The 18158-nt window shown below is 31.1% G+C and overlaps 1 protein-coding gene across 2 annotated transcripts; it reads left to right on the forward strand.

The window, feature by feature from the left end:
- Positions 1-1415: 1415 nt before the first annotated feature.
- Positions 1416-3373, forward strand: LOC25499270 (protein LIGHT-DEPENDENT SHORT HYPOCOTYLS 4). 2 transcript variants are annotated; one of them, XM_024770033.2, is made up of 3 exons: positions 1416-1756; positions 1844-2288; positions 2622-3373. In XM_024770033.2, exons 2-3 carry the CDS (start codon positions 1984-1986, stop codon positions 2959-2961), a joined length of 645 nt encoding a protein of 214 aa, XP_024625801.1. In that variant the 5' UTR covers positions 1416-1756; positions 1844-1983; the 3' UTR covers positions 2962-3373. The 2 variants fall into 2 exon arrangements, with proteins under 2 accessions (XP_024625801.1, XP_013449906.1); XM_013594452.3 differs by having other exon boundaries at positions 1853-2288.
- The last annotated feature ends 14785 nt before the right edge of the window (positions 3374-18158 follow it).

An 18158-nucleotide genomic window follows, 5' to 3' on the forward strand; every position in this document is an offset into this window, starting at 1 on the left:
AAAATTGAAATGACTATGTGAGGTAAGAATAGTTTAATCAATAATTACGTCTAAAAATTAAATTCAAGTTTTCTTAAACGATTTATTCTTTAATAAAATTTATTAATCATTTGAGTCCAATCATTTAACTTAATTATAAGTTGGAGATTTACTCTCAACAAATAAAAAAACTTCATATAAAATGAAGCAAAATAAAAAAGGAGATAAATTATTTGGCTTCAGATGCTCAAAATCTCAGCTTATAAATTGACATGGTTGCTCCAGGTGGAAAATTAAACTTTGATTGTAAAATTTAATAAAATTGACATGTCAAGAAATTAGACATTTGACATGAACTGCATTTCCCTCAAAAAAAAAAAAAAAAAATTGCATGTTTGGTTTTAAGTCGTTTTAAAAGTTTTAGTTGGTCTTTTATGTTTTAAAATGGTACATTATGTTTTAAAAATTTTAAATTGGTTTAAAACATTACTCACAATAAAATAAGTTAGTCTCTTCCATCCAATAATATTGAGTTTAATAAAGCAAAAAAAAAATTAAAAATTGATTTTGTAAAGAGAACTGATATTAGTACAACCATTCTATGATAACTTTTGTACAACTTTCTCTTTCATATTCACATGATGGACTTATCCTCTCTCTTCCTTTTTCTCTCTCCATTGTTTTTGACAAATAAGAAGAGAGAAAAACAAGGTTGTCACTAAAGTTGTCATGAAAGGATGTACAAATATCATTGCTCTTTTGTAAATAAGTTAAATTTTAAAACTCGTATTCTCAACCTAGATATCTAACCGACCAAGTGACAAGGGGACTATCTTATTCCAACATAAGTAATGTTTTGTACTAACATAAAACTTTTAAAACATAAATAACCAACTTAAAACATTTAAAACATGAAATCTAAAATATCCATAAGAGATCAAACATGCTTAACCTTAAAAAACAATTAATAGTATAATTTTTTATGGGATTATTAGCACAAACTTGTTTTATTCTATTCTCTCCTAATAAATTTTACCTTATTAAAACTTTATATCGATAAATTTTCAATATCAAACATTAAATAGAATAAAAATGTTATAAATAATCATTTTTTGAAAGCTGTTATAAATAATCATGAAAATATATTGTCTCTATTATATTTAAAGAACATTAATTGATAGCATTTTTCATATCGAGGAATTCATTAAAAAATTCCTTTAATTTTTAAAATTATTATTATTTGAATATTAATAAGGTGATGACATGAGAAGTGGACAAAGGAGGTGTCAGAAATTAAAGTTTTTATCTTTTGAAAGAGGAACAGGAAAGGTTAAAAAGGTAAACTGAGGGGTATTATAGTCAATTAAAATGAACTGTCATTCCAAACTACAGAGTCAAGAAAAGTAAGCAGAATCATGTTTATTCCCTCATTTTTACCCCTTCAAACTTTTTCCTGTCTCCATCCAAACCTACTGTCCAACTTTTCTTTCCTATTTCCTCCAAAGCTTAACACTTCTCTCTCTCTCTCTCTCTCTCTCTCTCTCTCAACACCATGAATGAAGAATATTAATATAGCCATTAGCAGTAACAAGTGATGATGATGATGAAACAAGTTTGAGTGAATTTGCTTCACCCTTTTAAGGAAATAAAAACTACCTAAAAAACCCACAGCTATAGTTTTGGGAAGCTTTCTAATTATATAGTGTTGAATGATCCCATCAATCTCATCACATTCTCTACATCAAAAAAATTCTCCTTTCTGCTTCATCATTTTCAGGTACATATTTCCCTATCCTATTCCTAAAATATACATAAAAATAGTTTGTAACATACCAATTAATTAATTCTTTCACTTTTGTCCAAGGAACCCTAGAAGAACAAGATATCAATTCTTGGTTTTATCAAAGAAATTAACAAAGTCACAAAGTTCAAAAACAACCTTGGATCTGCAAAGCACAAAGGTTGTTGTATTGTTGAAGTAAAGTTAAGCTATATTTTATTTTCATGGATTCAATTCAAGAATTTATAGGGACATGTAACAATGAAAACTTGACCTGCAACTTCATGAACAACAACAACAACAACACTATAAGTACAACCACAACAAGCTTAACAACAACAACAACAACAGCAAGTGGAAGCTCTTCTTCATCTGCAGCTTCAACCATCATCAACAGTCCCAACAGTAGCAGCCGCTATGAGAACCAGAAACGCCGTGACTGGAACACCTTTGGTCAGTACCTCAAGAATCATCGTCCACCTCTTTCCCTCTCCAGGTGCAGCGGTGCACATGTCCTTGAATTTCTAAGGTATATGTAGTACAAATTTAATTATAAATTATGAAATTAATCACCATGCAAATGCAACCTCGCTTTCTTTTCAACTGCATCTCTCACTCTTCCCAAGTTTTGAATAGTAGTTGCAATTACATCACAATTTTTTATATTAGAGAAAATCATAGTCTAATATCGTCGATGCTTGCTTGAATTTGACTTTTTATCCGACATGGTTTAAATCTCGTTTAAACAGTTGTAAAATAATCATTAGTGTCATACATAGCTATAAATTGCGGTAGCTATGATTCGAATTTTAGCTGTATATAATTTTTAATACTATTTTGGTTAATTTATCATGGTGTTTAGGTATTTGGATCAATTTGGCAAGACAAAAGTTCACACACCAATTTGTCCATTTTATGGGCATCCAAATCCACCAGCACCATGTCCATGTCCTCTGAGGCAAGCATGGGGAAGCCTTGATGCACTCATAGGTCGTCTTCGTGCCGCCTTTGAAGAAAATGGAGGAAAACCAGAAACAAATCCATTTGGTGCTAGAGCTGTGAGGCTCTACCTTCGCGAAGTTCGCGATCTTCAATCGAAAGCAAGAGGTATTAGTTACGAGAAGAAGAAACGAAAGCGTCCACCACCACAACAACAACAACAAGTTCCACCACCAGCACAAGGTGCAAGTGCAACTCATTAGAGATCAATTCTCACTCTCTTTTAATAATGCACTTTTTTTTAATCATATAATTAGGGTTTAATAATGTGAAAGCTGCTATGATCTGAAACATATAGAGTGCTTTGTCTTTGGATCCTGTTTACTTGCTGTGACAGAAGAAAAAGTGTTATAAAATGTGAGATATCACTTATCTGCTTTTAAAGATATAGCAGACAGTGCTGTGTTTGTACTGGTAGTAGACTCATAGTGGCCTGAAAAAGTTGAAGCTTGTGAATATACATGGAGTACATCATCCGTGTGATTCTCAGCAAACCACTCACAACAATAACAGCCATGACATTATTCATATTTATATTTATATTTATATTTATATTATTATATGTTTTGTACAACTTCAATATATGTTGCAGCATATTATGTGCCTTTAATCATACTAGATTTTAGGACATATATATAATTTTTCTATTTTTGAAGAGTTGAATTTTACTACAATTGTTATAAGCAATTTGATATATATGCCACAAATGGAATTTAAATTTGAACTTTGAAGCTACATTTGTGGCAAGTAGTCATTTCCATACATAGTGATCGATGTGGATAACATTATTTGGAATGATTCCCATATATGTATATATTGATATGATATATCGATGTGATTATTTGTTCATATCTACAAAAGAGGAGAGTATATTGTGCTCTTTTCTTATCACTTTCTCTCTTTTTAATGGCCACTTAGAGTGTTGTCCTCTCCAAATGTATTTTGTTACCAAAAAAAAAGCATAATATATGATGATCATACTAATAAGTTCTGTTTCAAACTGACAAGCTTTATTCATTTCTCTCCCCATTGAGACTAACAGTTGACCGTTAAATGCATAACTTTGCATTGATGATCATACTGATTCATGTGTGCAGCAGTAGTGCTGTCATTTCAAATTATCAAAAGGAAATTGCCAAAAAAATATTATTAATGGCAGACAATGTAATTCATTCCTAAATGACTAAGCCTTCAATTATTAGTTTTTATTGGTAACTTCAATTAATTCTACTTTTTTAACCATCCATTGCTAAGGAATGGAGTTTTATAGTTGATAGCTCGATTGGTTGCTAATAGTTTCTAAGGAAGGGAGTTTTATGGTTGATATTTTGATTGGGAGTTAATAGTAAAACGGTAGTGCTATATCTCGCAAGAAATTTTAGTACGATGGGACTACGAAATACCTCTTAGCCACTTAAATTCTCTCTTGGCCGGAAAAAACAGGATTGTTGTTCCTGTATTTTTTTTGTATGCTGCGGTTTGGTCAAAGAATTATGTAAAATTAAATGGACAAAATCTTGCCAACACATTCATTTAATTTCAAGAATCATTGTTTCACACTACCTCTAGCATTATCCATAGTAAAATCTTGGTCCAAGAAAAGGGGAGGAGGTGATTACGAGTTAAAGTCATGGTATGTACATGTGATATAGAGCATCTTTATTACAAATTATAAAACAAATGATTTTGACATTAAATAGAGATAAATTCTAAGACATCGATGCAGAGAAACTCGGGAGGGTATGGTTCTCTCTCCTCTCCCTAACCGTTTTTCTCCGGTGAATTTATCTACCTTCGGTGCAGCTCCGGTGGCCGTTTTTTCACCGTTTTATTCGATTATCTTCGTCGTTTCACATGCGTTTCTTGCCTCCATCATCTGCATCGCTTCTCTCCGCGGGCTTTTTGCCTCTTAGTGTTTGGCGGTGGTGGTTTTAGCTCTCTGGTGTGGTGGCGCTTGGTTCTCGAAGTGGTTACGGTTGTCTCTTTGCTTCTAATTGTGATTTTCGTTCTCTATGTCTTCAATCTGTCCTTGGCCATGCTTAGCTTCTATGGAGACAGTGGTACCTACGGCGGCAAAATCGTCGGATTCTGGTAAATCCTTCGCTCAAGCTCTATCTTGTTCCGGTGACCTTCAATTGACTAAATTGCCACCCAAAATTGTGATGGGAACATCGGTGCGTGTCAAAATTTCGCAAGCTGAGTATGAATTTGGTGTTGCTGCGTGTAAGTGTAACCTCCATGGCAGAGTCGCTCTGCACAAGGGGGATCCTCCATTGACAACACTTTCATAGAAACAGAAGCTTTCCGGATTGTGGCCTGATATGCACAATTGGAATCTTACACCTCTTGGTAAGGGTTTTTTCGACTTTAACTTCAGTTCAATTGAAGACATGCACAGAGTTTGGGCATTGAGGGTGGTGAATATGAAACCTGGGTTCCTTCGTTTCTACTGCTGGACAAAAGATTTCAAGCCTCAAGCTCAAATGCAAACTCATGCTCAAATTTGGGTCAGGTTGATGCACTTACCCCAAGAATATTAGAGGAAGACAACCCTGTTTGAGATTGCTTCAGGCTTAGGTACCCCTCTTGCAATTGATGAGGTAACTCATAGCAGACGTTTTGGGATTTTTTCCAGAGTTCTTGTGGATGTGGACCTATCTGAGCAGCTCTTTGAAACTGTTGTTGTGGAAAGGGAAGATCATGCTCTGTCCATTGATGTCTTTTATGAGAAGCATCCTTCCTTCTGTGCTAATTGCAAAACCTTAGGACATAGCTTAATCACACAAACAATACTGAAGTGCCTGCTAGAATGAAAACTAGGACTGATTTGAATGGAAAGAAACATGCTTCTAACACATCCAATGCTTTCAAAATCGTATTTTTCAAGAAACAAGGTGGACTTGATGTGCATAGCAAGAAAAATCCTGCAAGTGGGATTCTCAATGTTGAAGAAATTGCTACTGATTATGTTCATCATGAGATTCCTCAGTCTGAGATCGTTCCTGCCGACTCTATCAATATCAGTAAATCCACTGACTCTCGGATGGAACTTGAAAACCGGCCTTTCTCTACTCAAAAGAATCTAGAGAATGAAGGAGCTAAAGATAATGAGAATGTTACAGTAATCATGAAGGATATGAGTTCAGGTCCTGCTATTACATTGCAAGATGCGAATTCAGATCCTGCTTTGGCTCTTCACAACTCATTTGACATTCTACATGAGGATAGTGAACTTTCTTTTAGGGAGACTTCTCTAGTGGATCAGGGACTAAGTAACAGCTCCTATGATATGCAGCATGCTATCTTGGAGCCTGCTGATGTAGCTAAAAGTGTGAGTGCAACTGTTACTAACTTTTTGGATACTAGCTTGATCATAGCTCCAAACGTGGCCTTGAATACTGTGTTTTCAGACAAGAATAACATACTTGTGCAGCACCCCATACCATAACCTATCACTACTTATTACACTTCTTTAACAAGTGACAAGTTTCCTGTTAGCACAGTTATTCGGATGCAGACCACTAACATACACTCTGAAGCTAGCCTCAAAAGTGTCCAAATTCTGAAGAAATTTTGGAGGGATATTGATGATGATGAAGAAGATTCAGCCTCTAATGATAGCCTCCAGGAAGCGGAATCTGATGTCTCCAAATACTTGGCTCATAATGTAGAGCTTGCTACTAACAGGAAAGCTCAGAGGCAGAAAAAGGGGAAGTCCAGTGCTGGTAAAATCTCTGACAATGCTAACACTGTCTTGGTCTCTAAACAACATAGAAAACATATCACACAAGCTAATCCTGCGGATTCAGAGGGCATCATCACCCGTTCCAAAAAGGGTATTTCAAAACCAAAAGTTTTAGACCCTTAGTTGTCAGGGAATGTCTTCTTTTGCTCCTGTGTAAAAGGGCTTCAGCAGGTAAAAGAATAATAGGTTGCAACATGCTAATAGTACAATCACAATTGGAATTCAAACTCTAGCTTAAGTTCTGTTTTGATCTTGTGTAACTTCTGTTCTACGGCTGTATAAGGGTTCAAGCCCTCTCTTGAATTTTATTGCTTTCTTTTGCCTTATAAAAAAAAATTACATTAAATAATTTAATGATTATTTTTTAGGCAATCTAATATATATAGACCTCAAAAAGTATTTTATTTTTTTAAAATTCTTTTATCTGTATGTTATTTATTTTTATAAAAAACTTGGGAAAATGAAAAAAAAATTATTAATAATGAGGGACTAAGGACTATTTCAAACGTTATGTAAATAATTATTTAAAAACAAAATACTTTTAAAATATTTATCATTTTTGAATTTTTTTATATATGAAAATATAAAAAATGAGAAGTTGTTTTAGATAGTTGCTTTTTCTTAAAAAAAAATGTTGTTTTAATTAATATCTTTTAAAAATAATTTTTATAAATGTTTTATTTAAAAATTTATTTTAGCTCTATATAGTATACAACACAAAATAATATCTGCTTTCCTTAAGAAATATATTAAAAAAACTAGGTTAATTTGTCTAATATGATTCTCCCAATTTTGGATTCGGATGTAGACCCTAATTAAAATAGTAAAGGTCCTTATTTGAAATACTTTTAGAGGTCTAATTTGATTGCCTATAAAATAATCATTAAATTATTTAATGTGAAAATCATTTGTTTTATTAATTTGTAGTAAACATGCTCTATATCACATGTACATACATGACTTTAACTCGTATTCACCTCCTCCCCTTTTCTTGGATCAAGATTAGCTGCAGACACTATTAGTGTAGTCTATGCAATCATAACATCTTTGAATCATTCGATCTATTTGCAACACTAACAATATTATATTGAATGGAGATAAATGTAAATGTATTTGTAAATGCTCTTCTAGCCTTAAATGTAAATCTTGTAAGTATTCTTTTAGCCCTACGATAAAATAATTAAAAAAAAATGTATATAAGAAAAATAATGACATATATTGTGGACAAAAGGGAGTAGGTTAGTAAAATTTGTCCGAGAAATAAGCTGTCCGTAAAATTACGTGTTATTCCATCCCTGGTGTTGTGTGTAACGTTTTCTCACTTTTTTGCGTCAAAAAGAATAATTTTCCGCAATCTCTCTGGCCATGAAGAGACGCCTAATACACCTATCATTTTTGTCAAGCAAAAATATATAGGACATAGGATATATGCTGTAGCTAGAGATTAGCTAAGCTTACAACACTTTTGAAGTGATTATAGTGGGACTTACACATGAGTCTACCACTTGTGATTGTGAAGACATAAAGAATCTATTCCTTCTTGTAATTATTTTGATGGTGTTTGTTTTAAGATATAAAATCTTCATTAAAAAAATTCCAAGGAATACTATGTCCATGAATGTCGTTTTCAGTTGATATGCGATCTTGTCTATAATGTGCTTTGTACTTATATATATGATATAACATGTATGTGATTGCAGATTAATAATTATCTTTACTTGAAGTGTTTGATTTGTATGCCTATAAATTTGTTTTAGACATGTGTTCAATGATGTGTTATCATGACAATTAACGAATCTATTTATCTATTATTATATGTAATTGGAGAATAGTGTGCAAACCTTAATGCTCAAACCCTATCATTCTATTTGTCTATTTTGCCATCCTTTTTTGTCACATCATTCCAATTTTGCCCTCTCAAAAAAATTCCTCCGATCATTACAACTCTCAATTAACTTTGCATGTTTATCCCTATTCCAACCTCTTAATTATGGATTTTATGTTACATTTCAACTCCTAAATGCATATCAACCTCTTAATTATGAATTGTATGTTACATTTCAACCTCTTAATTTTTTTTAGGAAATGTTACATTTCAACCTCTTAATTAAAACTCTCATTTCTATGATAAAAATACATGTAAAATATATATCAACGATATGATGTTTCCCAAAAAAACTAAGTTTGAGTTACAAAAAAATTCTCAACAAATTTTTTTATTTTCAATGGTTTCCTTAAACGAGTGAGTTCAATTTTACTCCCATAAACTTCTTACTTGTTAACATACCGTCAAATACATATTACATAAACTTCTTATTTGTTAACATGCTTTAAAAAAATATGTGCTTATTTATCTCTAACATAAATTTTGCTCAAAAAACAAAACATCTCTAACATAAATAAGAAGTTGTTACTTTTGCTCATATTGTATTTGATTATCATAGTTGGTGGTTTAGCCCTTTTATTTGTTTGAATATTGATTAATTTTTACTTTTTGATTTTATTTCAGTTGTTATTTTTGTAAGACTTTGGTGTTCTACTTTGGTACGTCTTGTGCTAGATAAAATGTTTTTTTTCTTGTTAATTTATTTTATTTTGACTTGTTAAAAATAAATAAATTTGTATTTTCAAATCAAAAAATTTATTAATAGATTCATTAAAAAGAAATGTTCACAAGTGTCTTTAGAGTACTTGATAAAAAAATTAAAGTAAAATTTTATCTTAAGATTTGAGTATTCAACATATTGAAATATCAAAAAATAATTCTTTTTAATATAAAAGTTATCAATGGTTTTTATTTTTGAATCTTTAACAAATATTTAAGGCTTTGTTTGCGAGTTTAGAGGGAAATGGATGGGAATATTCTAGAAAAAAAAAATGAATACGTAAGTGGAAGAAATAGAGGACATTGGAAATAAAGGTCTTTGGAAAGTTTATTTTTCTTCAAAATATAAAACTCTCCTCAATTGAGTAACTAACGGGGTTTGGAAAAGTTTATATGAATAATTCTTCAAGTTTAATCTATTTTGTTATAATTTTTTTATTAATGTTATAATATTGTTAAAATTAAAAATATATTAATCATAAACATTAATTTATCACTCTTTAAATTTTTCTTTTCCCTCTTATCCAAACATTAATCTTATATTTCTCACCTTGCAAAACTTTTCTTTTCCCTCTTATCCAAACTCACAAACAAAGTCAAAAACACTTGTTAACAAGACATTTCTTCAAACAATGTTTTTTAGACATTAATTAATTTGCGAAATTTTTTGAACAAAAATTCAAAAACCATTTATCTTTTAGAGTAAATTACACTTCCCTCCTCTCAAAGATGCTTGAATTAAACTCCCCTCCCCTCTTATGTTAAAATATACACTCCACTCTCTTGAAAAGTAAAATTTACACTCCCCTCCCCTATAAGATGTTTGAATTACAACCCCCTCCCTTAATAATTAAATATGGACTACACTTTAATCTATTTTAACATAAATAAATATTTGTATAATATATATTAATTTTGAATCACCATTTAAAAAATATAAATTCGTTTCTTTATAATCTAAATGACAATAACACTTAAATTTAAATATTTTGTTATTAATTTTATAATTTAGAGTATAAAATTCACTTTCAAATAACCATACTTAATCGACTTTAGTAATTTTTCACATATTTTAATTTTATTTTGGGTTGTTTCATATTTTATAATTATAATAGGGTTTAAAACTATATGTTAATGAAATTGTGAATAAAAAATAGAGAAAGATATGTATTCAAAATTTGATTATATTAAAATGAACCCGCAATTCTATTTTTTCTTTAAGTGTGTTAAATTATTTTTTTGTTAGATTGTTAGGAAAAAAATTGAGGGACTAAATTGTAGATTTTAACATAAAAGGGGAGGAAAATGTAATTGAAGTTTCTCTCAAGGGAGGGAAGTGAAATATTTTCTAATATATTTTGAATAAGAGGGGAAAGAAGTATATATTTTAACTTAATAGAGAATGATAGTGTAATTCAAACATTTTTAAAGAATGAAAAAAACAAAAAGAGACATAGACATGTCCCATCGGTTACGTTGTAGAGTTACTGACAGTGCTTATGTCCTATAGGGCTAACGTAGATTCTGGTTGGGGTCCATGTTAACTTAACACGATTCTTCGGTGGAATCCAAACATGAAATGACTTTTTCACCGTAAAAAATTGATAATGGCTTTTCTTTGAAGAAAAAGTCATGTTAACGAGTGTCTTTGGAACACTCATTAAGCTTTTTAAATTAAGTAATAATTTTTTAATAATGTTAAAGTGTTTAATTTCCAATGCACTTTATTACATAAATATTTTATAAAAAGTTATCATTTAAAGTGCTTAATCAGTGCTCCGAAGGCACTTGTTAACATTTCCCAAAGAAAAAAATATAATCAACTTATTTCCGTAATAACAAATTAAATATAACTAAGTTGTTTGAGCTTTAGTGGCAATGAGCTCACTTGGTCAGTGCACATGCCTCTACGCATGAACCGGATTAGTCGCTCATCTTTGGTGGGTCGAAACCGGTGCGAGAGTCAAAAAAAATTAAATATGACTTTCTTGCAAAGGTAATTTTATCATTTATGTATAATATATAGGAAAAAACTTTGTACAATTTCTTATGTATTTTTCGTATAGTTTTTAACTAAATTTATCATAATTTTCTTAAATCTATAATTTTCTCAAAGTTTGTTATATCTAATATAGGTGTGTATTTTCAGTTAATAACCATACGAAAAAACACCTAAAAATTTGTACCTAAATTTTGTCCGATCTTGTCATTTAGATTTTATAGCTAAAATAAAATGTTGCATGCTTGAGAAAAAACAGTTAAATATTTAAACTTTTTAAGAATAGTAAATAATGTTACACCAATTACAATCATGTATGCATCAATACACGTGATAGAATAATCATTTATCTTATTATTATCGTATCATATTTTTTGGACAACTATTTCGTGATAATTTTTTAAATCTCTAAAAAAAACTATTTTATGATAATTTTTAGGACAATCGTTCTCTCTCTCTCTTCTTATTAGACAAAAATAATAGTTGTACAAATATCATTTATCTTTATTTTATCTTATGCATTAAATATAAGCTAAATTTTAATTATTTTTTTAATTGAAACGTTTAGACCATTCTCAAAGGGGGCCTCAAACTTTTAAGACTTTGTATCTATTAGGTATTTTATTAAGGAGAATTTTGTTTTAGAGTTTTATAAGATCTAATATCTCACAAGTCCCTCGTACCAAATGAGACACACACTTTTTTTATATTAAAAAAATTAAAATATAATGATGTAAAATTAATGATTGTTGACTAATGAGTTCCATTTAAGAAATATGTGTGAGATATTGAGTTTGAAAAATTGAATGCTTATTAGACATTATTATTAAAAAAATATAAATAAATGATATAAACACATGATAAATATTTAAAAACTTAAAAATGAGTCTTCGTTGCAAATGCTCTTAAACGTAAAAGCTTCTTGAAGTTATTTTGTGGTGAGACCCACCAAGAAATGTCTTGTCATTTCATCATGCAATGGTGGCAGGTTAGCATGTGGAACTTGCACTATTTGTATTTTGGATTTGGATCCAAGGTGGACAAGAATAAATTTAGAGAAATGATATATGTATAATTATTTTTTCATAATTTTTGGACAACTTTTTCTTTCATACTCACATGATATTTTTATCCTCTCTCTTCATTTTTCTTTCTCCATTGTTTTTGACCAATAAAAATAGAGAAAAACAAGGTTGTCATCAAATGGATGTCCAAATATCATTCCTCATAAATTTATGGCAAACTAAATTATGCATTGCCATTGATCATTCTTTTTCTTTCGACAATTCAAATTAATTAATTGGTATCCTTAATTTTTACTGAATAAATCACCAAATTTATCCCTAACTTTGTAGAGGGCTCTTAAATATATCTTTGAAATTTTGAATATTTAAGAATTTTATGACTCAATCAATTTTTTTTGCATATTAGTCTTTCTAAGAATATTTTAGAGAATAAATTAACATTGAAAATATAAATCAAATTTTTTTTTAACAAATTAAAATGGAATTATATAACCATAATAAAAAGCAGTTTCCAAATACAAGATGTGCCTAGGAAACTACTATATAACAACAGAGTATGTCAGTAACAAATCAAATTGATAAGGAATTGTTAGAACACGGGGATATAATTGATAGGAAATTGTTAAATATAGAAATAAAGGTGATATTTTAACAGAGTTTCAGATTTTTTGAAATGCTCACAATTTTCGCTATCTAATTAACAACGTCGTAGAGAGTTATACACTAATTTTATGGTTATTTGATTTTTATTCAATCTGAGATTATCATTTTTCACAAAGTCTTTCATACTTGATTGAGACATATCAATATATTGAAACAAAAATGTGAACTATTTATGGTTATTACATATCTCAGATGTTGGATTTATCTTTTTTAAGTGTTTGTTTTGTAATACTACAATAATTATAGAAGAGCAACATAGTGTTCAGTTTACATTTATAAAATTACAATGTTTAAACATAATGTTGGAAAATTCCCTTTGTTTCCAAACATCAGTGGCGGAGTCCAGGAATTTTATAGAGTCCGGACAAAAAAGTTATCGCAAAACGTTATCTTCTTCCTGCGAATAATTTCATATTTCCTACGAATAATTTCACATTTTCTGCGGATCCTAAATCCTTGGCAAAATCTGCAGGAAATGTGTTTCCAACGGAATTTATACAAAAATCCGCAGGAAAAGCTAAATAGATAAAATATACTATTTGTACTACGACTAGTTTTTAAGATTTGTTTAAGAGTTTGGAGGAGATGGAGATGAGGGTTTTGGAGGATGTAAAATATAAAAAAAATGGAGAAATCTTTTATATTTTTTCAAAGAGTGTATTTTTAGAGAATGATAAATTAAAGTTTATAATTAATATATTTTTTATTTTAAGAATATTATAATAACATATATTAAATTTGAATAATTCATATAAATCATTCAAAATCCTCCAAAAACTCTTCTCCCCTCTCAATTTATTCTATTTCTTCCATTTTCTCCTTCATTCCAAAACCTTTCCCTCCTTTCCCTTCCAAACTCGCAAACTAAGCCTAACTTTTTTTATTCATTTTGATCATTGAGTTTCCAATGTTACACTTTCAAGTCTTCTATGTCACTTTTCTGTTGGACCCTATAAAATTTGTTTTGCATGGCATGTTGTCATGATATAGGTTTAAAGGTCTGATCTAACTATCAGTTGAGTCATCGAATAGCAAAATCCATTAAGAATATACAACATAGTTGCAACAAAGGAACCAAACCCAAGTTTATTTGAGGTGGCTGCCTTCTCTTACGACATGGTGCAAACAAGATCTAACCTCATGCAGCATCTCAAGAGACATTGCATATCGAAAGATGCGCAACCCAATATAAATGTTTCTTTGGAAACCACCTCGTTCTTACCTCAGGCACGAACAAAGCATCGAAGCGCTCCACAATCTTAAGCAGGTCACCGTCCTAGGAACATCACATCTCATGAAGTTGTTCTCCCTCTCAAAGGTGTAAGGTTCGAAGTCACACGATGTCCTACGTGAATAAGATGCATGCTCAAGTCAAAAGAATTAAAACAGGAATAGCTAAATTGAGAAGCATAAGAGGAAACAATCTCGTTCTCCTCCAAAATAAAATAGTTATTGTGGTTATGACAACACCAATAGCTTAAGAGCAAAGATCAGGGACTAATCTTGAGGCCCTTCTAGGAGAAAAATACATAAAGAAAATATATGTCACGCTACTAAACTCCATTTTTTTCTTGAAATTAACGAAGATCCCATACTGAGATGCTTCCAACTTCTAACCAAGAAAGAATATGATGGTAAATTCGATCCACAAGAGTATGTGATCTTATTCAAGACATCAGTGCTAGGATGAAAATAGAATAGGCCTCAGACACCCTAAAGTGCATGGTGTTCCCTTTCACCTTCAAATGAGCTCCTTTGGTGTGGTTCTCCCACTTACCAATGAGATCTATTAAAACCTTAAAACAACTAGTCAGAATCTTCGTGACTCGTTTCACCAGGAGTCACATAACTCAAAAGAGTTCTACATGTCTAGTTGAACTCGGGAAAAGGCTGGATGAAACCTTTAGTACATCATAGATCATTTTAAAGTCGCTCCATCCAAGTCAAAGACCTAAATTTGGTTGTAGCACTCCACGCACTAGTGTCAAGTCTCAAAACAAGATCCTTGGCCGATTCATTAGCAAGCAAACCCTCCAAGACTTTGGATGAGCTTTGCCGAACAACTCAACATCGTAGTCTTTTTTTCCTAAATTACATACTTAAGGATGACAAAAAACAATAACCTTGATATATACTAATTTAATATTTTATTTTGCAAAATTAATTTAGTTACAAACTAAATACACTATAAAATAAACATATTTACCTATATTAATATATAAAGGGTTACACCATTTTGAGGTGTCTTTTTTCTTCTAGTTTTACCCTTTATTTACCTAGTTTTATTTTATTTATTATTTTATTCTTTTTTATAATATTATTTAATTTTTTAATTTTCTTGTTTTTTTGCTAAGCTAGAGATTGGACAGGCATCAGGGGGAAGCAACGACATCCCAACTAGGTTGGCACCCCGCAGAACCCCCATCCTATGCCGCCAATCTCAGATAAAAAATTTATTAAAAAAAGGGGAAAAAAGTACATGAGGGGGGACTAGGCCAAAACCCTCAAAAAACAAAGCAGAAACAGAAAAGGAACAAAAAACAGAAAGAAAACAGCAGACATAAAAAGAAACATCTGTCTACGGGAACCTAGGACGACGGAACCCTCTCTGGTCCAAGAAGAAGTCAATTTGAAGAGTCTGAGGCAACACCGATAACCAAACCTTGCCTTGTATCGAATGACAAGTCCGCACAGGTTCCCAAAAGATGGAACATGTGCAAGTGATACCATTGGCTCCGCCAAAAAACGATTTTGGTGTCAGAAGTGCCGAAACCGCGAACATTCCAAGATAGTTCATTGGTCACCTGAATTTGATCCTCCCTGAGAGCGGGTTTTATATGGCGGTGGCTTGCCAATTTAAAGCTGCTTTTGATTCTTAGAAAGAACTGGAGTGAAGGGTAACTCCGCGTTGACTTTGTCATATTCACGGACACGCATCCAAAGATCCAAGTCATATTCGGATTTTCAAATTTAATATGTTAAAATAAGAATTTAGTTAAGAAATACCTTAAGAATATACACATTCGTAACACATTTTTTTTATATTTAAATAGGCCTCACAATTTTTTTTAGTATTATTTCACATAGTCCAATCATTTAACCAATTTCACTACATTTTTTAAATATTTATATAACTCGTCAAAAATTTTAAAATGGATCACACAAAATCCCATGATGTATTAAAAAAATAAATATGTTCTAATTTTTTTTTTTAATGCAATAAAGCATGAAAGAAGCGTGGCCATGCATAGAAACGGCAGTGAAAAAAAAGGAACTGACTTCATAGCATAATTATCGATGGAACTCTGACATGGTGTCTTTGGTTTTGTTGGGAAATACATGCATAATTTCTATCATCCATGAACTTAAAATAGACACCGACGGAAACATGAAATATAAATGTAATGACACAAAGAGAATTTTAACGTGGAAAACCTTCTCAATGCGAGAAAGGGAAAAACCACGGGACCCTCGAGCCTCTTAAAACTTTCATTATAATGATACCTTAGGTGGATCTCACTACAATATATCTCTCAATTTGTAAGGAACACTATCACAAATTGGCTCATTATTTCTCTCACAAGGAAAACTCTCTATGAGGATTACTTTTCTTTTGAGCAAAACTCCCTTTCTCTCTTGTTTTTTGTTGTTCTTCTCTTGTGGTGTGTTGTGATTACTTGCTCATGGTCATATTTATAGGAGAAGCAAGCCAAAGTTGTCTTACGTGCATGAAGAAACTTGTCATTTGCATTTCATGCAAAACATCAAGTGTCCCATGCAATGCATGCACCACACCATGTGTCTTTTGTAATATATGCACCACAACATGTGTTACTCATACACTACATCATGTGTACACTATGCACCACAACATGTGTTACTCATACACTACTTCATGTGTACTTCATGCACCTTGCTACTTGTCATCACATGCAACATTCCATTTTTGTCAAATGTATGTTCGTCATGTGGTAGTCCATAGGTTTGGTGTAGGAAGAGTAGAAAACTACCTACAAACATTCATGCTCTAGCATCCATATCCATGCCACTTAATTTGGTGGTATAAATGAATTTCACTCTCTATATTATATTACTTCATACTTGTCAATTTTTTAAATAATTCAATTACATTTTTGAAATATCCATACAACTCATCCAAAATTTTAAAATGGGTCCAAGTAAATCTACATTAACATATCACAACCCAAAAGTAAGTGTTCTTTTAAATTTACATATCATTTTATTCCAACACAAACATAAGTCATCGTAGTTCAACGGGGAACAATGACCATTTTGAGAATGCTTTTCAAAACCAAATATCAACACTTCTATGACACATTATCATTGGTTTTAATTAAGACACCATTAAATTCAACCGATGGTCATGCTCTAAGTTCATTGTATAAGAAATCTACAAATAGAAATTTTATCTTAAAAATATTGGTCAAACACTTGTGAACAATGTCGTAAGGACATTTGTTAAAGGTTATCTTAAAAAATAAAACTCGAAACTTAAAGGACTTATCTGAAACCTTAAAAACTTAAAGGACCTAACTAAAACAAATGTTAAACTTAAAGGATCCAGAGAGGTATTTGGCCTAAAAAATAATAACGATAGCAAATCACACTCATTTATTTGCCAAGTTTTCATCGTCAGTAGCATATTAGCCTCCAATCTTCACATGTGCAACAACAAATACATGATTTTACTTTGTTTACAATGCATCGATAATTTTTGTGGTTCAAATTGCACAAAAACTTTTATAAATTTGTGAATTTGATTCATTTGCGGTCCATATCACATAACCATGAATGTTTATTTAGAATACTTATCTAGTAGAAATGAACCCTAACTTAATAACACTTCACTAAAACATGAAGAACCTTATTTCAAACAAAAAAAAAATGAAAAAACCCAATCTGCTGAGGGTTCATGTTAATGTTACAATGTGTGATTTAAAGGATAAAATTAATGGTTGTCTCAATTACAGAAACACGAGAATGATAATCAGCGTAGAGTATTACTGTCCATCGATTGGCTATAGAAGAATGAGTCTTGTTCATCCAAATGAAACTACGGATAGACGACAATGTGAAGAGGACATAAAAACGATGATTAGTGTCGAGTATCATTGTTTTATCTAAAATCAAATGGTCCATATAACATGATAAAAAATAGAGTATTGATATTTGAACAATCATATGTAACAACTTATGTGACAATTTCTTTTTTTTCTTTTTTCATTGGTCAAAATCAATGGAAAGAAAAAAAGAAAGAGAGAGAATAAAAAAAGATAAAGTTGTCAAAAAAGTTGTATCAAATAGAAATATCATTTCTCTACAAAATATCCCACAAACGATCT

The sequence above is a fragment of the Medicago truncatula genome, chromosome 7 (assembly GCF_003473485.1).
Source record: "Medicago truncatula cultivar Jemalong A17 chromosome 7, MtrunA17r5.0-ANR, whole genome shotgun sequence".
Lineage (NCBI taxonomy): Eukaryota > Viridiplantae > Streptophyta > Magnoliopsida > Fabales > Fabaceae > Medicago > Medicago truncatula.